General features: G+C 60.4%; 1 protein-coding gene across 2 annotated transcripts in view; it reads right to left on the bottom strand.

The window, feature by feature from the left end:
* Positions 1–22,505, bottom strand: part of LOC140717820 (inositol-trisphosphate 3-kinase B-like) — a 61,113-nt gene that overhangs the window by 8,156 nt on the left and 30,452 nt on the right. For both annotated transcript variants that reach the window (XR_012096623.1, XM_073031541.1), the window contains exons 2-5: positions 12,689–12,773; positions 9,509–9,722; positions 3,149–3,353; positions 540–641 (exon numbers count right to left, since the gene is read on the bottom strand). Coding sequence is in view for 1 of the 2 variants with exons in the window: in XM_073031541.1 (XP_072887642.1) it covers positions 540–641; positions 3,149–3,353; positions 9,509–9,722; positions 12,689–12,773 (606 nt within the window). In the remaining variant the exon portion in view is untranslated. The remainder of the gene's footprint in view (positions 1–539; positions 642–3,148; positions 3,354–9,508; positions 9,723–12,688; positions 12,774–22,505) is intronic.

The following is a 22,505-nucleotide window of genomic DNA, read 5'->3' as shown; positions in this document are numbered from 1 at the left end:
CTGGGTCAGACACAGAGTGAATCTCCCTCCACACCGTCCCATCACACACTCCCGGGGTCAGACACAGAGTGAATCTCCCTCCACACCGTCCCTTCACAGACTCCCGGGGTCAGACACAGAGTGACCTTCCCTCCACACCGTCCCATCACACACTCCCGGGGTCAGACACAGAGTGAATCTCCCTCCGCACCGTCCCATCGCACACTCGCAGAGCTGGGACAGACATGTCAGAGAAGCTGTGCAGATCTATAAAATGGTGAATGGGATCTATTGGAGTACTGCTGAGAAACCCTTATCATTTATGTATCAGAGTGTTTCAAGGGCAGATGATAAAGATGGTGGGGATGGGTTTGGCACACACCCTCGTTACAGCGGAGAGATCGGCACAAGCTCTCGGCTCAGTAAGTGTGGGTAAATGAGATTGATGCCCACGGGCAGCACCGCCGTGACGTGTCAGCCCGCTGTACAACTCCAGCGCCCCTCCCACTGCCCACCGGAGGCGCAGAGACGTCGGCGTACCCGGGAATGGGAAGACCCACCAGCACACCCAGGTGTCCCTCAGTGAAACGAGTCAAGGTGGTGATGATCTGCTCCCTCGTCTTCGTCTTCTTGAAGTCTTTCAGAATCGACCCGCTCTCCATCTGCAAGGGGATTGTGACAGTCCCGTCAACAGCATTCGGCCCATTGCCTGCGTGCCCCCCCCCCCCCCCCCCCCGCGGATTGGGGGCAGATCATTTCCACTTGGGACTGCCCCACCGTCCACCTGGCATAGGCACGGGGAGGGGAGGTGGTTTAGGTGCTGTACGTTCCATTGATCCTCCGCACACCCTTGGGGACGTGTCTCCTTCTGGTCCGCTCCTCCCTCCTCCCTCCCTACCGGCCCCTCCAAGCTCACTGTCCCAGGGCAGGAAGGTGGGTGAAAACCGAGTCAGAGCACCAGACTGTGCACCGTCACTGGGGTGAGGAGACAGGCCAGTCTAAATGGGCCAAAGAGCCTCACGGCCATGCTAATGCCATGACTCTTACTCCCTGCTTTCACCTGATAGAGACATTAACGTCTGCTCGTCTGTCGATGTGATTAGCAACGGATCGATCCCCCTCTCTTCCCGTCATATGTCAGCGATTCCGATGATGGAATCAATGGTTTTGCTGCCAAGTTTGCAGGTGAATTGTACAATCGACTTGCCACAGGGAGGGTGTTTCAGCAATCGAGAGAGTGTAGAAGAGGTTCACCGAGAAGCTGCCGGGAACACCCCTGGAATGAATCTACACGATTATGTGGGTCAGAGTTCTAGAATTTGTAAAATTACGAGGGACCTGGTTCCAGAATTCAGAAAATTACAAGGACGGAGTTCTGGAACTTATAAAAAAATTATGGAGGGCACAGTTCTAGAATTTACAACATTACAAGGGCGTTGTTCTAGAAGTTATAAAACTACGAAAGACGTTATACAAATTTGAAGACAGAGTACCGAGTTAATGACAGGATTTTTAATACGAGGCTTCACATCCACAGACCCCTGAAACCTGCCGCAGAAGTTGACAGGGTGGTTGAGAAGGTGCTTGCTGCGTTGGCCTTTATTATTCATGTGATTGAGGGGCGTTGCTGCTCTAATAGACCAGATTACGTTCACTACAGGAAGGATGTGGAAGCTTTGGAGAGGGTGCAGAGGAGTTGCCTGGACTACAGAGCACGTCAGGCTGAGCGAGCTAGGCCTTTCTCTCTTCAGAGCTCTGTCCTCTGATTGAGGCGTCCGTAATAACAGGCTTGGCCAGGGTGGACAGCAGCACCTTTGCCCCCGGGCAGGCATGAGGGTGCAGAGTTTTAAGGTGAATGGAGGGAAGTGCAGGGGTGGGGGGGCCAGAGTTAAGTTGTAAGTGTATGGAACACCCTGCCAGGGGTGCAGTATAAGGAAGGTCCTTTAGGGGTATTTAAGAAACCCCTAAAGAGGCACATGGATGACAGAGGCCGGGGAGGATTGATTTTAGAGTAGGTTAAAAGGCTGGCACAACATCGTGGGTCGAAAGGCCTGTACCGTGCAGATAGAGATGGTCGGAATCTTTTTCCCCCAGAGTAGGGGCACAGGTTTAGGATAACGGGGTATATGGAAGGTGGGTGTATGGATGAGAAAGGTTTAGAGGGATACAGGTGAACAGGACCATCTCAGGCAGACCTCTGGGTCAGCATTGAAGAATGGGCCAAAGAGCCTGTACCCCTATAACTCCACACTCGTGCCAGTCCCGGCAGATCCCATCAGACAGGAGGGAGATGCCAGTGCCACCAGCGCAGACGGACGGGCCTCACCCTCGATCAGCGTGCGGGGCCCGTACCGTGATACCCTCGATCAGTGTGCGGGGCCCGTACCGTGATACCCTCGATCAGCGTGCGGGGCCCGTACCGCGATACCCTCGATCAGCGTGCGGGGCCCGTACCGCGATACCCTCCATCAGCGTGCGGGGCCCGTACCGCGATACCCTCCATCAGCGTGCGGGGCCCGTACCGCGATACCCTCGATCAGAGTGCGGGGCCCGTACCGTGATACCCTCCATCAGCGTGCGGGGCCCGTACCGCGATACCCTCCATCAGCGTGCGGGGCCCGTACCGCGATACCCTCGATCAGCGTGCGGGGCCCGTACCGTCATACCCTCGATCAGCGTGCGGGGCCCGTACCGTGATACCCTCGATCAGAGTGCGGGGCCCGTACCGTGATACCCTCGATCAGAGTGCGGGGCCCGTACCGTGATACCCTCGATCAGCGTGCGGGGCCCGTACCGTGATACCCTCTATCAGCGTGCGGGGCCCGTACCGTGATACCCTCTATCAGCGTGCGGGGGCCCGTACCGTGATACCCTCGATCAGCGTGCGGGGCCCGTACCGTCATACCCTCGATCAGAGTGCGGGGCCCGTACCGTCATACCCTCGATCAGAGTGCGGGGCCCGTACCGTGATACCCTCGATCAGCGTGCGGGGCCCGTACCGTGATACCCTCGATCAGCGTGAGGGGCCCGTACCGTGATACCCTCGATCAGCGTGCAGGGCCCGTACCGTGATACCCTCGATCAGCGTGCAGGGCCCGTACCGTGATACCCTCGATCAGCGTGCAGGGCCCGTACCGTGATACCCTCGATCAGCGTGAGGGGCCCGTACCGTGATACCCTCGATGCGGAAGCCGAGGGTGGCGGTGGAGCTGAGGGTCTCTCTCCACTGCATGTAGCGGGGCTTGGTCACGGCCCCCTGCTGGTGCTCCTCTGGTGTGGGGGCCGCCGGGTCCACCTTGGTCATCTTCTGGTACATGTCCTTACGGAGGGTCAACTGCAGCCGAGCTTTCGTCAGCTCCTCCTCCAGGTAGGTCCTGAGGGGAGGGGAAGAGGTTCCCATGAGTAAGAGGAAGATCAGGAGCCCGCCGGCGTTGGACGAGTGAGCGGGGAGGGGGCCGTCGGCAACGGGCAGAGCTGGTGAGCGGGGAGGGGGGCCGTCGGCAACGGGCAGAGCTGGTGAGCGGGGAGGGGGCCGTCGGCAACGGGCAGAGCTGGTGAGCGGGGAGGGGGGCCGTCGGCAACGGGCAGAGCTGGTGAGCGGGGAGGGGGCCGTCGGCAACGGGCAGAGCTGGGGAGCGGGGAGGGGGGCCGTCGGCAACGGGCAGAGCTGGTGAGCGGGGAGGGGGCCGTCGGCAACGGGCAGAGCTGGTGAGCGGGGAGGGGGCCGTCGCACGTCGGCAACGGGCAGAGCTGGTGAGCGGGGAGGGGGCCGTCGCACGTCGGCAACGGGCAGAGCTGGTGAGCGGGGAGGGGGCCGTCGCACGTCGGCAACGGGCAGAGCTGGTGAGCGGGGAGGGGGCCGTCGCACGTCGGCAACGGGCAGAGCTGGTGAGCGGGGAGGGGGCCGTCGCACGTCGGCAACGGGCAGAGCTGGTGAGCGGGGAGGGGGCCGTCGCACGTCGGCAACGGGCAGAGCTGGTGAGCGGGGAGGGGGCCGTCGCGCGTCGGCAACGGGCAGAGCTGGTGAGCGGGGAGGGGGCCGTCGCGCGTCGGCAACGGGCAGAGCTGGTGAGCGGGGAGGGGGGCCCTCGCGCGTCGGCAACGGGCTGAGCTGGTGAGCGGGGAGGGGGGCCCTCGCGCGTCGGCAACGGGCAGAGCTGGTGAGCGGGGAGGGGGCCCTCGCGCGTCGGCAACGGGCAGAGCTGGTGAGCGGGGGAGGGGGCCCTCGCGCGTCAGCAACGGGCAGAGCTGGTGAGCGGGGAGGGGGCCCTCGCGCGTCAGCAACGGGCAGAGCTGGTGAGCGGGGAGGGGGCCCTCGCGCGTCAGCAACGGGCAGAGCTGGTGAGCGGGGAGGGGGCCGTCGCACGTCGGCAACGGGCTGAGCTGGTGAGCGGGGAGGGGGCCCTCGCGCGTCGGCAACGGGCAGAGCTGGTGAGCGGGGAGGGGGCCCTCGCGCGTCCGGCAACGGGCAGAGCTGGTGAGCGGGGAGGGGGCCCTCGCGCGTCGGCAACGGGCAGAGCTGGTGAGCGGGGAGGGGGCCGTCGCGCGTCGGCAACGGGCTGAGCTGGTGAGCGGGGAGGGGGGCCCTCGCACGTCGGCAACAGGCAGAGCTGGTGAGCGGGGAGGGGGCCGTCGGCAACAGGCAGAGCTGGTGAGCGGGGAGGGGGCCGTCGGCAACGGGCAGAGCTGGTGAGCGGGGAGGGGGCCGTCGGCAACGGACAGAGCTGGTGAGCGGGGGAGGGGGCCCTCGCGCGTCGGCAACTGGCAGAGCTGGTGAGCGGGGAGGGGGCCGTCGGCAACGGGCAGAGCTGGTGAGCGGAGAGGGGGCCGTCGGCAACGGACAGAGCTGGTGAGCGGGGAGGGGGCCCTCGCGCGTCAGCAACGGACAGAGCTGGTGAGCGGGGAGGGGGCCGTCGGCCACGGGCAGAGCTGGTGAGCGGGGAGGGGGCCGTCGGCAACGGACAGAGCTGGTGAGCGGGGAGGGGGCCCTCGCGCGTCAGCAACGGGCAGAGCTGGTGAGCGGGGAGGGGGCCGTCGGCAACGGGCAGAGCTGGTGAGCGGGGAGGGGGCCCTCGCACTTCGGCAACGGGCAGAGCTGGTGAGCGGGGAGGGGGCCGTCGGCAACGGGCAGAGCTGGTGAGCGGGGAGGGAGCCGTCGGCAACGGAAACTGGCAGAGCTGGTGAGCGGGGAGGGGGCCCTCGCGCGTCAGCAACGGGCAGAGCTGGTGAGCGGGGAGGGGGCCCTCGCGCGTCAGCAACGGGCAGAGCTGGTGAGCAGGGAGGGGGCCCTCGCGCGTCAGCAACGGGCAGAGCTGGTGAGCGGGGAGGGGGCCGTCGCACGTCGGCAACGGGCTGAGCTGGTGAGCGGGGAGGGGGCCGTCGGCAAAGGGCAGAGCTGGTGAGCGGGGAGGGGGCCGTCGGCAATGGGCAGAGCTGGGGAGCAGGGAGGGGGCCGTCGGCAACGGACAGAGCTGGTGAGCGGGGAGGGGGCCGTCGCGCGTCGGCAACTGGCAGAGCTGGTGAGCGGGGAGGGGGCCCTCGCGCGTCGGCAACGGACAGAGCTGGTGAGCGGGGAGGGGGCCGTCGCGCGTCGGCAACGGGCAGAGCTGGTGAGCGGGGAGGGAGCCGTCGGCAACGGAAACTGGCAGAGCTGGTGAGCGGGGGAGGGGGCCGTCGGCAACGGGCAGTGCTGGTGAGCGGGGGAGGGGGCCCTCGCGCGTCGGCAACGGGCAGAGCTGGTGAGCGGGGAGGGGGCCGTCGGCAACGGGCAGAGCTGGTGAGCGGGGAGGGGGCCGTCGGCAACGGGCAGAGCTGGTGAGCGGGGAGGGGGGCCGTCGGCAACGGACAGAGCTGGTGAGCGGGGAGGGGGGCCCTCGCGCGTCGGCAACTGGCAGAGCTGGTGAGCGGGGAGGGGGCCCTCGCGCGTCGGCAACTGGCAGAGCTGGTGAGCGGGGAGGGGGCCCTCGCGCGTCGGCCACGGGCAGAGCTGGTGAGCGGGGAGGGGGCCCTCGCGCGTCAGCAACGGACAGAGCTGGTGAGCGGGGAGGGGGCCGTCGGCCACGGGCAGAGCTGGTGAGCGGGGAGGGGGCCCTCGCGCGTCAGCAACGGGCTGAGCTGGTGAGCGGGGAGGGGGGCCCTCGCACTTCGGCAACGGGCAGAGCTGGTGAGCGGGGAGGGGGCCGTCGGCAACGGGCAGAGCTGGTGAGCGGGGAGGGAGCCGTCGGCAACGGAAACTGGCAGAGCTGGTGAGCGGGGAGGGGGCCCTCGCGCGTCGGCAACGGGCAGAGCTGGTGAGCAGGGAGGGGGCCCTCGCGCGTCAGCAACGGGCAGAGCTGGTGAGCGGGGGAGGGGGCCGTCGCACGTCGGCAACGGGCTGAGCTGGTGAGCGGGGAGGGGGCCGTCGGCAAAGGGCAGAGCTGGTGAGCGGGGAGGGGGCCGTCGGCAATGGGCAGAGCTGGGGAGCAGGGAGGGGGCCGTCGGCAACGGACAGAGCTGGTGAGCGGGGAGGGGGCCCTCGCGCGTCGGCAACTGGCAGAGCTGGTGAGCGGGGAGGGGGCCGTCGCGCGTCGGCAACTGGCAGAGCTGGTGAGCGGGGAGGGGGCCGTCGCGCGTCGGCAACGGGCAGAGCTGGTGAGCGGGGAGGGAGCCGTCGGCAACGGAAACTGGCAGAGCTGGTGAGCGGGGAGGGAGCCGTCGGCAACGGAAACTGGCAGAGCTGGTGAGCGGGGAGGGGGCCGTCGGCAACGGGCAGTGCTGGTGAGCGGGGAGGGGGCCCTCGCGCGTCGGCAACGGGCAGAGCTGGTGAGCGGGGAGGGGGCCGTCGGCAACGGGCAGAGCTGGTGAGCGGGGAGGGGGCCGTCGGCAACGGGCAGAGCTGGTGAGCGGGGAGGGGGCCGTCGGCAACGGGCAGAGCTGGTGAGCGGGGAGGGGGCCGTCGGCAACGGGCAGAGCTGGTGAGCGGGGAGGGGGCCGTCGGCAACGGGCAGAGCTGGTGAGCGGGGAGGGGGCCGTCGGCAACGGGCAGAGCTGGTGAGCGGGGAGGGGGCCGTCGGCAACGGACAGAACTGGTGAGCGGGGAGGGGGCCGTCGGCAACGGACAGAGCTGGTGAGCGGGGAGGGGGCCCTCGCGCGTCAGCAACGGGCAGAGCTGGTGAGCGGGGAGGGGGCCCTCGGCCACGGGCAGAGCTGGTGAGCGGGGAGGGGGCCGTCGGCAACGGACAGAGCTGGTGAGCGGGGAGGGGCCCTCGCGCGTCAGCAACGGGCAGAGCTGGTGAGCGGGGAGGGGGCCCTCGCGCGTCAGCAACGGGCAGAGCTGGTGAGCGGGGAGGGGGCCCTCGGCCACGGGCAGAGCTGGTGAGCGGGGAGGGGGCCGTCGGCAACGGACAGAGCTGGTGAGCGGGGAGGGGCCCTCGCGCGTCAGCAACGGGCAGAGCTGGTGAGCGGGGAGGGGGCCCTCGCGCGTCAGCAACGGGCAGAGCTGGTGAGCGGGGAGGGGGCCCTCGCGCGTCAGCAACGGGCAGAGCTGGTGAGCGGGGGAGGGGGCCCTCGCGCGTCAGCAACGGGCAGAGCTGGTGAGCGGGGAGGGGGCCCTCGCGCGTCAGCAACGGACAGAGCTGGTGAGCGGGGAGGGGGCCCTCGCGCGTCAGCAACGGACAGAGCTGGTGAGCGGGGAGGGGGCCGTCGGCAACGGGCAGAGCTGGTGAGCGGGGAGGGGGCCCTCGGCCACGGGCAGAGCTGGTGAGCGGGGAGGGGGCCCTCGCGCGTCGGCAACTGGCAGAGCTGGTGAGCGGGGAGGGGGCCCTCGGCCACGGGCAGAGCTGGTGAGCGGGGAGGGGGCCCTCGGCCACGGGCAGAGCTGGTGAGCGGGGAGGGGGCCCTCGCGCGTCGGCAACTGGCAGAGCTGGTGAGCGGGGAGGGGGCCCTCGCGCGTCGGCAACTGGCAGAGCTGGTGAGCGGAGAGGGGGCCATCGGCAACGGGCACAGCTGGTGAGCGGGGAGGGAGCCGTCGGCAATGGGCAGAGCTGGTGAGCGGGGAGGGGGCCGTTGGCAACGGGCAGAGCTGGTGAGCGGGGAGGGGGCCCTCGCTGTTCAAGGCAGGGGCCGTCGCTACGGTGACGGGTCGGGATAAGTGACGTGTCTGACTGCGTCCGTGTGTGTCATGAGCTTACGAGAGGCATCAATTTTTCTCCAGGGTTGAAATTTCCAGAACTAAAGGGCAGGCAGGGACTGAAGGTGAGAAGGGAAAGTTGAAAGGAGATGTGTAAGTAAAGTGTTGTTCAGTGTGTGGGCGTTGCCGGGGTGACAGAGGGGGGAGATACCAAACAACCCTTGGTTGGGCACTGGGGCGGATATGGATGTTGTGTAGGCACAAGAGATTACTTTAGTTAGGTTACTAGCTAACTTACTAGTTTAGTTAATGGGGCAAAGGGCCTGTTCTCCTGTCCTGTTTTCTGACATGGGAGCCAATAACAGTTAAGAACTTCCACAACAGCGACATGATTGGCTAGTGGGCCGTGGCCAATGGGAGCCCTTCATTTCTGTGACTTCTGGAAGTGGACATAACGGGGGGGGGGGGGGGGTGGGAATCAAGGATTAGAAGCAATTCCAGGGCTGCCCCTGCCACACCAGAGTGAGGAGGTGTTCGAATCCCCACTCCCCTCCATCTGGGGGCAGAGGTTTCAGACTGAGGTCTACCGCGGAAGTGGGACAAGCAATGTCAGTAGGACTTCAACTCAGATAAGTGCCAAATTATTAACCCTGAGAAGTTAAACCAGGGCAGGAATGGAGAGTGGAAAGTCAGGGCCTGGAGGCAGCAGCAGAGCGGTGAGCGGGTCCGGCAGAGCGGTGAGCGGGTCCGGCAGAGCGGTGAAGATGTCCGGCAGAGCGGTGAAGATGTCCGGCAGAGCGGTGAAGGGGTCCGGCAGAGCGGTGAAGGGGTCCGGCAGAGCGGTGAAGATGTCCGGCAGAGCGGTGAAGATGTCCGGCAGAGCGGTGAAGGGGTCCGGCAGAGCGGTGAAGATGTCCGGCAGAGCGGTGAAGGGGTCCGGCAGAGCGGTGAAGGGGTCCGGCAGAGCGGTGAAGATGTCCGGCAGAGCGGTGAAGGGGTCCGGCAGAGCGGTGAAGAGGTCCGGGCTGTCCCTTGGGAAGTCACGTTAGGAACCCGACGGTGGTCAGACTGCACACGGAGTACTGTGCCCTATCCTGGTCGCCAGGCTGTCAGAGGGACATCATTAAATCGCGCCGGGGGGGGGTGGGGGTTTGAGTTGTAGGTTTTCTGTGTTTCTATGAATCCCAGAGCTGGTCAAGGACTGAATAAAGTAGAACAGATGCAGGCGGGGGCAAGAACAGATGCAGGAGGGGGCAAGAACAGATGCAGGAGGGGGCAAGAACAGATGCAGGCGGGGGCAAGAACAGATGCAGGTGGGGGCTGACAGCCTGAACCAAACCTGGTGTTCATTGGGCCTGACTGAGCCAAAGGCGAAACCAGACCAGGGGGTCCACAGAAGCCCCTCCCGCCCCCTCGGCTCACCGCACGCCCATCTTGCAGTCCATGATGCAGGGAGCGCTCAGACCAGCCAGCAGGTCCTCCATCTGGATAAAGCGCTCCCCCTCCTTCTCCACCACGCCGTGGTAGGTGGGAACGAAGGGCTTCAGCACGTCGCCCATCAGCGTCTCCAGGCAACCGCTCTCCGTCCCGCTGAACTTCTTCAGGATCAGGCCTCCTTCGCTCGGCCGAAAGTGCCCTGGAGAGGGGCAGATTGGGGAGGGGTGGGGGTGGAGAGCAAAACATCAGAGCCTGAAACGACGCCCGCCTTCCCTCTGCCCTCGAGGACGACGCCGGCCCTCCCTCTGCCCTCTATCTCCTAGACTCCCCCAACATAGGAAACATCCTCTCCACAGCCACTCTATCTGTGTCCTCTCGTCCTAGACTCCCCCACTATAGGAAACATCCTCTCCACATCCACTCTATCTGTGTCCTCTGGTCCTAGACTCCCCCACTATAGGAAACATCCTCTCCACATTCACTATCTGTGTCCACTGGTCCTAGACTCCCCCACTATAGGAAACATCCTCTCCACATCCACTCTATCTGTGTCATCTGGTCTCAGACTCCCCCACTATAGGAAACATCCTCTCCACATCCACTCTATCTGTGTCCTCTGGTCCTAGACTCCCCCACTATAGGAAACATCCTCGCCACATCCACTCTATCTGTGTCCTCTGGTCCTAGACTCCCCCACTATAGGAAACATCCTCTCCACATCCACTCTGTGTCCTCTGGTCCTAGACTACCCCACTATAGGAAACATCCTCTCCACATCCACTCTATCTGTGTCCTCTGGTCCTAGACTCCCCCACTATAGGAAACATCCTCTCCACATCCACTCTGCGTCCTCTGGTCCTAGACTCCCCCACTATAGGAAACATCCTCTCCACATCCACTCTATCTGTGTCATCTGGTCCCAGACTCCCCCACTATAGGAAACATCCTCTCCACATCCACTCTATCTGTGTCCTCTGGTCCTAGACTCCCCCACTACAGGAAACATCCTCTCCACATCCACTCTGTGTCCTCTGGTCCTAGACTACCCCACTATAGGAAACATCCTCTCCACATCCACTCTATCTGTGTTCTCTGGTCCTAGACTCCCCCACTATAGGAAACATCCTCTCCACATCCACTCTATCTGTGTCCTCTGGTCCTAGACTCCCCCACTACAGGAAACATCCTCTCCACATCCACTCTATCTGTGTCCTCTGGTCCTAGACTCCCCCACTACAGGAAACATCCTCTCCACATCCACTCTGTGTCCTCTGGTCCTAGACTCCCCCACTATAGGAAACATCCTCTCCATATCCACTCTATCTGTGTCCTCTGGTCCTAGACTACCCCACTATAGGAAACATCCTCTCCACATCCACTCTATCTGTGTCCTCTGGTCCTAGACTCCCCCACTATAGGAAACATCCTCTCCACATCCACTCTATCTGTGTCCTCTGGTCCTAGACTCCCCCACTATAGGAAACATCCTCTTCACATCCACTCTGCGTCCTCTGGTCCTAGACTCCCCCACTATAGGAAACATCCTCTCCACATCCACTCTATCTGTGTCATCTGGTCCCAGACTCCCCCACTATAGGAAACATCCTCTCCACATCCACTCTATCTGTATCATCTGGTCCTAGAGTCTGCCACTACAGGAAACATCCTCACCACATCCACTCTGCGTCCTCTGGTCCTAGACTCCCCCACTATAGGAAACATCCTCTCCACATCCACTCTATCTGTGTCATCTGGTCCCAGACTCCCCCACTATAGGAAACATCCTCTCCACATCCACTCTATCTGTATCATCTGGTCCTACAGTCTGCCACTACAGGAAACATCCTCACCACATCCACTCTATCTGTGTCCTCTGGTCCTAGACTCCCCCACTACAGGAAACATCTGCTCCACATCCACCTATCTGTGTCCTCTGGTCCTAGACTCCCCCACTACAGGAAACCTCCGCTCCACATCCACCTATCTGTGTCCTCTGGTCCTAGACTCCCCCACTATAGGAAACATCCTCTCCACATCCACTCTATCTGTGTCCTCTGGTCCTGGACTCCCCCACTATAGGAAACATCCTCTCCACATCCACTCTATCTGTGTCCTCTGGTCCTAGACTCCCCCACTATAGGAAACATCCTCTCCACATCCACTCTATCTGTGTCCTCTGGTCCTAGACTCCCCCACTATAGGAAACGTCCTCTCCACATCCACCTATCTGTGTCCTCTGGTCCTGGACTCCCCCACTATAGGAAACATCCTCTCCACATCCACTCTATCTGTGTCCTCTGGTCCTAGACTCCCCCACTATAGGAAACATCCTCTCCACATCCACTCTATCTGTGTCCTCTGGTCCTAGACTCCCCCACTATAGGAAACGTCCTCTCCACATCCACCTATCTGTGTCCTCTGGTCCTAGACTCCCCACTATAGGAAACATCCTTTCCACATCCACTCTATCTGTGCCCAGTGATCCTAGACTACCCCAACATAGGAAACATCCTCTCCTCATCCACTCTATCTGTGTCATCTGGTCCTAGACTCCGCCACTACAGGAAACATCCTCACCACATCCACTCTGTGTCCTCTGGTCCTAGACTCCCCCACTATAGGAAACATCCTCTCCACATCCACTCTATCTGTGTCATCTGGTCCTAGACTCCGCCACTACAGGAAACATCCTCACCACATCCACTCTGTGTCCTCTGGTCCTAGACTCCCCCACTATAGGAAACATCCTCTCCACATCCACTCTATCTGTGTCCTCTACTCCTAGACTCCCCCACTATAGGAAACATCCTCTCCACATCCACTCTATCTGTGTCCTCTGGTCCTAGACTCCCCCACTATAGGAAACATCCTCTCCACATCCACTCTATCTGTGTCCTCTAGTCCTAGACTCCCCCACTATAGGAAACATCCTCTCCACATCCACTCTATCTGTGTCCTCTGGTCCTAGACTCCAACACTATAGGAAACATCCTCTCCACAACCACTCTATCTGTGTCCTCTAGTCCTAGACTCCAACACTATAGGAAACATCCTCTCCACATCCACTCTATCTGTGCCCTCTCGTCCCAGACGCCACACTGTAGAGAACAACCTTCCGAGGGACACATACACCCTACCCCGAGTGCATTCACTCTGTGTTCTCACCCTCGTGTCCCGCCAGTTGTACCCAGGAGTTTGATCTTCGGAAAGTCCAGTGCATGGCCGTGAAAAAGGTCTTCCATGATTTGGTCTGGAAGAGGCAGGAGGGGGAAAACCAGGGTCACATTCAACGTCACAAACACAGCCCCTGGCACGGTGGGACCACAAACCGTCAGTCACCGAGAGCAGATCCTTCACGGGAAAGTCCGCCACACCCCCTCCGCGTACCCATTCCCCTCAGCCCAAGTTCTACCGAGAGATTTGATGCAGCTCAACAAAGTGATCAGGGCTACAGAAGGGTAAATGGAAGGAGGCTTTCTGCACTGAGGTCAGGGGTTAAAGGTGCAAGATGAAATATTTCAGCAGAACGTCTTCACACAGAGAGTGGTGGGTGTTTGGGTGGGTACGTGGACGGGAGGGTGAGGAGTCTGGGTGGGTACGTGGACTGGAGGGTGAGGAGTCTGGGTGGGTACGTGGACGGGAGGGTGAGGAGTCTGGGTCGGTACGTGGACGGGAGGGTGAGGAGTCTGGGTGTGTACGTGGACGGGAGGGTGTGGAGTCTGGGTGGGTCCGTGGACGGGAGGGTGAGGAGTCTGGGTGTGTACGTGGACGGGAGGGTGAGGAGTCTGGGTGGGTCCGTGGACGGGAGGGTGAGGAGTCTGTGTGTGTACGTGGACGGGAGGGTGAGGAGTCTGGGTGGGTACGTGGACGGGAGGGTGAGGAGTCTGGGTCGGTACGTGGACGGGAGGGTGAGGAGTCTGGGTGTGTACGTGGACGGGAGGGTGTGGAGTCTGGGTGGGTACGTGGACGGGAGGGTGTGGAGTCTGGGTGGGTACGTGGACGGGAGGGTGAGGAGTCTGGGTGTGTACGTGGACGGGAGGGTGAGGAGTCTGGGTCGGTACGTGGACGGGAGGGTGCGGAGTCTGGGTCGGTACGTGGACGGGAGGGTGCGGAGTCTGGGTGGGTACGTGGACGGGAGGGTGCGGAGTCTGGGTGGGTACGTGGACGGGAGGGTGAGGAGTCTGGGTACGTGGACGGGAGGGTGTGGAGTCTGGGTGGGTACGTGGACGGGAGGGTGAGGAGTCTGGGTGGGTACGTGGACGGGAGGGTGAGGAGTCTGGGTGTGTACGTGGACGGGAGGGTGTGGAGTCTGGGTGGGTACGTGGACGGGAGGGTGAGGAGTCTGGGTGTGTACGTGGACGGGAGGGTGCGGAGTCTGGGTCGGTACGTGGACGGGAGGGTGAGGAGTCTGGGTGTGTACGTGGACGGGAGGGTGCGGAGTCTGGGTCGGTACGTGGACGGGAGGGTGCGGAGTCTGGGTGGGTACGTGGACGGGAGGGTGCGGAGTCTGGGTGGGTACGTGGACGGGAGGGTGAGGAGTCTGGGTACGTGGACGGGAGGGTGCGGAGTCTGGGTCGGTACGTGGACGGGAGGGTGCGGAGTCTGGGTCGGTACGTGGACGGGAGGGTGCGGAGTCTGGGTGGGTACGTGGACGGGAGGGTGAGGAGTCTGGGTGTGTACGTGGACGGGAGGGTGCGGAGTCTGGGTGTGTACGTGGACGGGAGGGTGAGGAGTCTGGGTCGGTACGTGGACGGGAGGGTGAGGAGTCTGGGTGTGTACGTGGACGGGAGGGTGCGGAGTCTGGGTCGGTACGTGGATGGGAGGGTGAGGAGTCTGGGTGTGTACGTGGACGGGAGGGTGCGGAGTCTGGGTCGGTACGTGGACGGGAGGGTGCGGAGTCTGGGTGGGTACGTGGACGGGAGGGTGCGGAGTCTGGGTGGGTACGTGGACGGGAGGGTGAGGAGTCTGGGTCGGTACGTGGACGGGAGGGTGCGGAGTCTGGGTCGGTACGTGGACGGGAGGGTGCGGAGTCTGGGTGGGTACGTGGACGGGAGGGTGCGGAGTCTGGGTGGGTACGTGGACGGGAGGGTGAGGAGTCTGGGTACGTGGACGGGAGGGTGAGGAGTCTGGGTGGGTACGTGGACGGGAGGGTGCGGAGTCTGGGTGGGTACGTGGACGGAAGGGTGAGGAGTCTGGGTGTGTACGTGGACGGGAGGGTGCGGAGTCTGGGTCGGTACGTGGACGGGAGGGTGTGGAGTCTGGGTGGGTACGTGGACGGAAGGGTGAGGAGTCTGGGTGTGTACGTGGACGGGAGGGTGCGGAGTCTGGGTCGGTACGTGGACGGGAGGGTGCGGAGTCTGGGTGTGTACGTGGACGGGAGGGTGTGGAGTCTGGGTGGGTACGTGGACGGGAGGGTGAGGAGTCTGGGTGTGTACGTGGACGGGAGGGTGCGGAGTCTGGGTCGGTACGTGGACGGGAGGGTGCGGAGTCTGGGTGGGTACGTGGACGGGAGGGTGCGGAGTCTGGGTGGGTACGTGGACGGAAGGGTGAGGAGTCTGGGTGTGTACGTGGACGGGAGGGTGCGGAGTCTGGGTCGGTACGTGGACGGGAGGGTGTGGAGTCTGGGTGGGTACGTGGACGGGAGGGTGAGGAGTCTGGGTGTGTACGTGGACGGGAGGGTGCGGAGTCTGGGTGGGTACGTGGACGGGAGGGTGCGGAGTCTGGGTCGGTACGTGGACGGGAGGGTGCGGAGTCTGGGTCGGTACGTGGACGGGAGGGTGAGGAGTCTGGGTGGGTACGTGGACGGGAGGGTGTGGAGTCTGGGTGGGTACGTGGACGGGAGGGTGAGGAGTCTGGGTGTGTACGTGGACGGGAGGGTGCGGAGTCTGGGTTGGTACGTGGACGGGAGGGTGAGGAGTCTGGGTGTGTACGTGGACGGGAGGGTGCGGAGTCTGGGTCGGTACGTGGACGGGAGGGTGCGGAGTCTGGGTGGGTACGTGGACGGGAGGGTGAGGAGTCTGGGTACGTGGACGGGAGGGTGCGGAGTCTGGGTCGGTACGTGGACGGGAGGGTGCGGAGTCTGGGTCGGTACGTGGACGGGAGGGTGAGGAGTCTGGGTGGGTACGTGGACGGGAGGGTGTGGAGTCTGGGTGGGTACGTGGACGGGAGGGTGAGGAGTCTGGGTCGGTACGTGGACGGGAGGGTGCGGAGTCTGGGTGGGTACGTGGACGGGAGGGTGCGGAGTCTGGGTGGGTACGTGGACGGGAGGGTGCGGAGTCTGGGTACGTGGACGGGAGGGTGCGGAGTCTGGGTCGGTACGTGGACGGGAGGGTGCGGAGTCTGGGTCGGTACGTGGACGGGAGGGTGTGGAGTCTGGGTGGGTACGTGGACGGGAGGGTGAGGAGTCTGGGTCGGTACGTGGATGGGACAGGGGTGGTGTACAGACAGATACATTAGGGACATTTAAGGTGTTCGGGGGTAAGTGGTGGGTGTGTGGAACGTCCTGCCAGGGGTGGTGTAGACACAGATACATTAGGGACATTTAAGGTGATCGGGGGTAAGTGGTGGGTGTGTGGAACGTCCTGACAGGGGTGGTGTAGAGACAGATACATTAGGGACATTTAAGGTGATCGGGGGTAAGTGGTGGGTGTGTGGAACGTCCTGCCAGGGGTGGTGTAGAGACAGATACATTAGGGACATTTAAGGTGATCGGGGGTAGGTGGTGGGTGTGTGGAACGTCCTGCCAGGGGTGGTGTAGAGACAGATACATTAGGGACATTTAAGGTGATCGGGGGTAAGTGGTGGGTGTGTGGAACGTCCTGCCAGGGGTGGTGTAGAGACAGATACATTAGGGACATTTAAGAGACTCTTAGATTGTCGTATGGTTGACAGAAAAATGGAGGGTGACGTGTGTGAGAAGGTTTTCCCTTGCTGCAGGCTATTGGCCCATGATATACCTGGGTTAGCTTGATCTTAGAGTAGGTTAGACACTGTGGGCCGAAGGGCCTGTGGTGCGATGTTTTTGTGTGAGGAGATCCCAGCTCAGAATCTGATCCAGGCCACTCTCCTTGAGACTAGGATCCGGAGGGGGAGTGGTCGGACCTCTGCGCCAGCAATGGCACCCGCTCTTCGGCCTGTACCCTGCGCTCGAGACTCACTTTAATTTGTCCCTCTGGCATTTATTGCCATTCCTCAATTGCGCCTTGAGAAGGTGAGGTGGGGTGTGATGCAGCATCAATAACTCTCGGAGACGGGAGGTGAGAGATCGACTTTTATTAGCTGCAAACGTGACCAGGACATCCTGGAGACTGAGGGAGGAGCAGTGCCTCCAATCGCCTTTGTACAGGGGTCAGTGGGAGGAGCCACAGGAGCAGTCAGCAGAGGGGCATGTCCAGACAGGTATACACATAGTTTACCACAGGGGGGCATGTGGTGAGCTGCTGCAGTCCTTCCTGGCTCGGGGGGTTCCCTGGGGAGGGAGCTCCGGGCTTCAGACCAAGTGACGGTGCAGGGACGGCCATGGATTTCTGACCATTAATTCCCCAACCATCGGGCTCTTGAACCAGAGAAATAATTTCACTCAAATTCTCCCACAACCTTTAGACTCCATTATGGAGTTACTGAGCGTATGCCCACAAGAAAATGAGTCCCAGCGTTGAAAATGGCGATAAGGGGAACCTGTGGGTGGGCTCGGGCGGTTGTGTTGGAGAATCTGGGCTGCGTCTTGCGGGCGAAGCGGTGGGAAGGGAGGGTGAGGGGTGCGCACTGCGGGTGAGGTGGTAGCGGGCAGGGAGAGAGTGGACCGTGGGCAGCCGCCAGTTGGGGCAGTGGGGAGGGGGGCGTAGGGGCACCTGACAGCAGGGCGGCAGGGAGGAGGAAGCACCCTCCCTGTCTCTACGATGTGTAGTGGAGGATCCTCCACTTCCCTCACAGCTGAACGAGAGGGAACCACCCTCGTACCCAACCCCCAGCACCGTGCACGTGACGACGAGACCGCGTCAGGCTGGGTCACCCCGGAAGTCGCCGGTGGGGGAGCGGCTCCCCGGAGGAACACCGACCACTGGGTGGGCAGGGCGACAGAGCAAGAGGTTGGGTGTTGGGGGATTCGCACGCCTCCTGCTTCCGGCAGCTGTGAGAGGAAAGCCCCGGAGCTGTCTGCAAACCGCCCGACTTCAGAGTTTCCACTGCGGTTAAGAGATCTCTGCGTCAAACACTAGGCTTCAGAGCCGCGGTTTGCCTCGCATTCTTCATAACAGCACTCAGTTAACCCCTCGACGGCCACAAGGCTCAACTGCTGCAAGGAACGGTGTCCAGGCTCCTGAACAAACTTCTTCCCCGGTTTCTGAACGGTCAATTCCTCAGTATGTTCACCCTCGTTATTTAATTTAAACACGATATTGAACACGACAGTAATTCAGAGTACGGCACAAAATAACAAATTCGAGGAGGAAGCCTCGGTGGGCACGTACACCTGCACAGCCGCCTGTTAAAGCGGATATCTGACCGGCCAACCACGGGGCAGCTACTCAGAGCGTACGAGCACGCAGACACGGTCTAGAGGTTCAGCTGTCATTCGGACCAGATGGGGAAGAAACGAGTGGCTTCGTCTCAGACTGTTGGCACCAGATGGGGCGGGGTGGCTCTCTCAGAAACTGCTGATCTCCTGGGATTTTCACACACACGGCAGAGTCGACATAGCAGGGCAGCACAGGAACAGGCCCTTCACTCATCTAGTCTGTGCTGAGCCATTTAAACCGCCCACTCCCACTGACCTGCACTGGGCCCATAGTCCTCCACATCCCTCCCATCCCACTGAAATCGAGCTCGTGCGCACCACTTGTGCGGGCAGCTCGTTCCACACTCTCATCACCGAGTGAAGAAGTTTCCCCTCATGTTCCCCTTAAACATTTCACCTTTCACCCTCAACCCAGGACTTCTAGCTTCAGCCCCATCCAACCTCAGTGGAAAAAGCCTGCTTGCATCTACCCCAATACCCCTCAGAATTCTGTACACCTCTATCAAATCTCCCCTCATTCTTCCACATTCCAAGGAATACAGTCCTAACCTATTCAATCTTGCCTCATAACGCAGGTCTGCCAGACCCAGCAACATCCTCTGCACTCTTTCAATCTTGTTTGGTAGGTGACCAGAGCTGCACACAGTACTCCAGATCAGGCCTCGCCAATGTCTTATCCAACTTCAACATAACACCTGGAATGATTAAAACATCTCGGCCAGTGTCCCGGCAACTTCTTCACTTGCCTCCCAAAGGGTCCAAGGACCCCGGCAGGCCCTGGGCATCTATCCACCCCGATTTGCCTCGGGGTAGCAAACACCTCCACCTCTGTAATCTGTACAGGGTTCATGATGCCGATTTGCCTCCCTGCTATCAACTGTGTCTGTCTTCTGAGCAAATATCATTTAAGATCTCCCCCATCCCTTCTGGCTCCACACATAAATTACAATTCTGATTTTCCAGAGAACCAATCTTGTCCCTTGCAACCCTTTAGGATTCTCCTTCACCTTGTCTGCTAGGACAACCTCACGTCCTCTTTTAGCTTTCCTGATTGTTTTCTTTAAGTGTTCTCTCGCATTTCTTATACTCCATAAGCACCTCATTTGTACCTACCTGCCTGTTCCTGCTGTGCACCTCCTGATTTTCTGAGCCAGGGTCTCAATATCACTTGAAAACCAAGCTCCCTACACGTGTTATCGTTACCGTTTATTCTGACGGGCACGTACAAGCTTTGTGCCCTCAACATTTCACTTTCGAAGCCTCACACTCACCAAGGCCGCCTGAGGCAGAAAACAGCCTGTCCCAATCCACACTTGCCAGATCATTTCTGATTTCTTCAAACTTGGCCTGTCTCCAATTTAGAATCTCAACCCGCAGGCCAGGCCTATCTTTCTGAATGTTTACTTTGACTTTATTGGCATTGTGATCACTGCACGCAAAGTCTCCCATATCCAAAGTTCTGTCACCTGCCCTGACTCATTCCCCAATAGCAGATCCAGTATGACACACTCTCTCGTTGGGACTTCTGTGTAAGGAAACTTACTGAACCCATTTGACAGACTCTATCCCATCTCATCTTTTTACAGTTTGGGGGTTCCGGTCAATATGTGGAAAGTTAAAATCACCTTCTAAACAATCTTATGTTTGTTACACGGCCTGCAATCTCTCTACAAATCTGTTCCTCTACATCCCGCAGACTGCTGGGTGGTCGGGAGTTCAGCCCCATTAACGTGGTCCTGCCTTTCCTATCCCACAGTTCCACCCACGATGCCTCACCGGACCCTGACTGACACTGCCGTGTCATTTTCCTGACCAGTAACGCCTCACCTCCTCCTTGAATCCCTCCCGCTCCGTCACGTCTAAAACAACGGAACCCCAGGATACCAAACTGCCAATCCTGCCCCTCCTACAACCAAATCTCAATAATGGCTACAATGTCATAATTCCTGGTGTTGATCCACGGCCTGAGATCATCTTCCTTTCCCACAATACGCTGTGTGAGAAAGAAAAAAGACCATCGACTGAGTGGCAGCTCTGGGTGGAAACACCTCGTTAATGAGAGAGGTCAGAGGAGATTGGCCAGACCGGGTCACGCTGACAGTAATAGGAAACATCCTCTCAATCTGTGTCCTCTGGTCCTAGACTCCTCCACTATAGGAAACATCCTCTCCACATCCACTCTATCTGTGTCCTATGGTCCTAGACTCCCCCACTATAGGAAACATCCTCTCCACATCCACTCTATCTGTGTCCTCTGGTCCGAGACTCCCCCACTATAGGAAACATCCTCTCCACATCCACTCTATCTGTGTCCTCTGGTCCTAGACTCCCCCACTATAGGAAACATCCTCTCCACATCCACACTATCTGTGTCCTCTGGTCCTAGACTCCCCCACTACTGGAAACATCCTCTCCACATCCACTCTATCTGTGTCCTCTGGTCCTAGACTCCCCACTATAGGAAACATCGTCTCCACATCCACTCTGTGTCCTCTGGTCCTAGACTCCCCCACTATAGGAAACATCCTGTCCACATCCACTTTATCTGTGTCCTCTGGTCCTAGACTCCCCACTATAGGAAACATCGTCTCCACATCCACTCTGTGTCCTCTGGTCCTAGACTCCCCCACTATAGGAAACATCCTGTCCACATCCACTTTATCTGTGTCCTCTGGTCCTAGACTCCCCACTATAGGAAACATCGTCTCCACATCCACTCTGTGTCCTCTGGTCCTAGACTCCCCCACTATAGGAAACATCCTCTCCACATCCACTCTATCTGTGTCCTCTGGTCCTAGACTCCCCACTATAGGAAACATCGTCTCCACATCCACTCTATCTGTGTCCTCTGGTCCTAGACTCCCCCACTATAGGAAACATCCTCTCCACATCCACTCTATCTGTGTCCTCTGGTCCTAGACTCCCCACTATAGGAAACATCGTCTCCACATCCACTCTATCTGTGTCCTCTGGTCCTAGACCCCCCCCATAGGAAACATCGTCTCCACATCCACTCTATCTGTGTCCTCTGGTCCTAGACTCCCCCACTATAGGAAACATCCTCTCCACATCCACTCTATCTGTGTCCTCTGGTCCTAGACTCCCCACTATAGGAAACATCGTCTCCACATCCACTCTATCTGTGTCCTCTGGTCCTAGACCCCCCCATAGGAAACATCCTCTCCACATCCACTCTATCTGTGTCCTCTGGTCCTAGACTCCCCCACTATAGGAAACATCCTCTCCACATCCACTCTATCTGTGTCCTCTGGTCCTAGACTCCCCCACTATAGGAAACATCCTCTCCACATCCACTCTATCTGTGTCCTCTGGTCCTAGACTCCCCCACTATAGGAAACATCCTCTCCACATCCACTCTATCTGTGTCCTCTGGTCCTAGACTCCCCCACTATAGGAAGCATCCTCTCCACATCCACTCTACTGAGGCCTTTCAACATTCGATAGGGTTAATTGAGATTCTCCCTCATTGTTATGAAAGAGACACGGTCCGCATACAACAAACTTGCCAATCTCAGAATCATTCTTGTGAATCCCTGCACGGTTCACACATCCTTTTTTAGACAAGGGGCCCGAACCAGCTCTCAATACTCCACGCAGCACCTTATAAAGCTCGACCTTGTGTCCTTGCTTTTAAATTCCTGTTCCATATGTCAAAGTCATAACCCAAGCAGTAACTATGAAATTCCTTTTTAGGCGATTTTAGCATCACAGACAGAGGCCAGCATTTATCATTGCCCCTAACAGCCCCAAAGGAGGGCTTTGCTGAGCCACCCCTCCAACAGCCCCCGACCCCCTGGTGAAGGGGCCGTCAAGCAGCTGCTGGGTTCCGAGCCAGCGACGGGGACACGGTTCCACGGGACCGTCTGCGACCGGGAGGGGAACCTGGGGGTGTTACTGCCCCACTGCTCTCACTGGGGCAGGAAGTGGGTTCAGGAGGGGCTGTTGCAGTAGACCAGGGGCGTACGCACTGAGCGTCTGCAGACGACGCACACCGTGTGGCGAGCGGTGGTTGGGTGAGGCGAGGAGGGAGCGCTGTGGGAGGGATGGTGAGGAGGGAATGCTTTGTCCGAGATGTGAGGCGAGGAGGGAGCGTTGTGGGAGGGATGGTGAGGAGGGAATGCTTTGTCTGAAGTGGTGAGGGGAGGGAGGAGGGAGTGCTGTGGGAGGGATGGTGAGGAGGGAATGCTTTGTCCGAGGTGGTGAGGGGAGGGAGGAGAGAGTGCTGTGGGAGGGATGGTGAGGAGGGAATGCTTTGTCTGAAGTGGTGAGGGGAGGGAGGAGGGAGTGCTGTGGGAGGGATGGTGAGGAGGGAATGCTTTATCCGAGGTGGTGAGGGATGGTGAGGAGGGAATGCTTTGTCTGAAGTGGTGAGGGGAGGGAGGAGGGAGTGCTGTGGGAGGGATGGTGAGGAGGGAGGAGGGAGCGCTGTGGGAGGGATGGTGAGGA

Source organism: Hemitrygon akajei, chromosome 28, assembly GCF_048418815.1.
Source record: "Hemitrygon akajei chromosome 28, sHemAka1.3, whole genome shotgun sequence".
Taxonomy (NCBI): domain Eukaryota; kingdom Metazoa; phylum Chordata; class Chondrichthyes; order Myliobatiformes; family Dasyatidae; genus Hemitrygon; species Hemitrygon akajei.
This window is presented reverse-complemented; position numbering and strand designations above follow the sequence as displayed.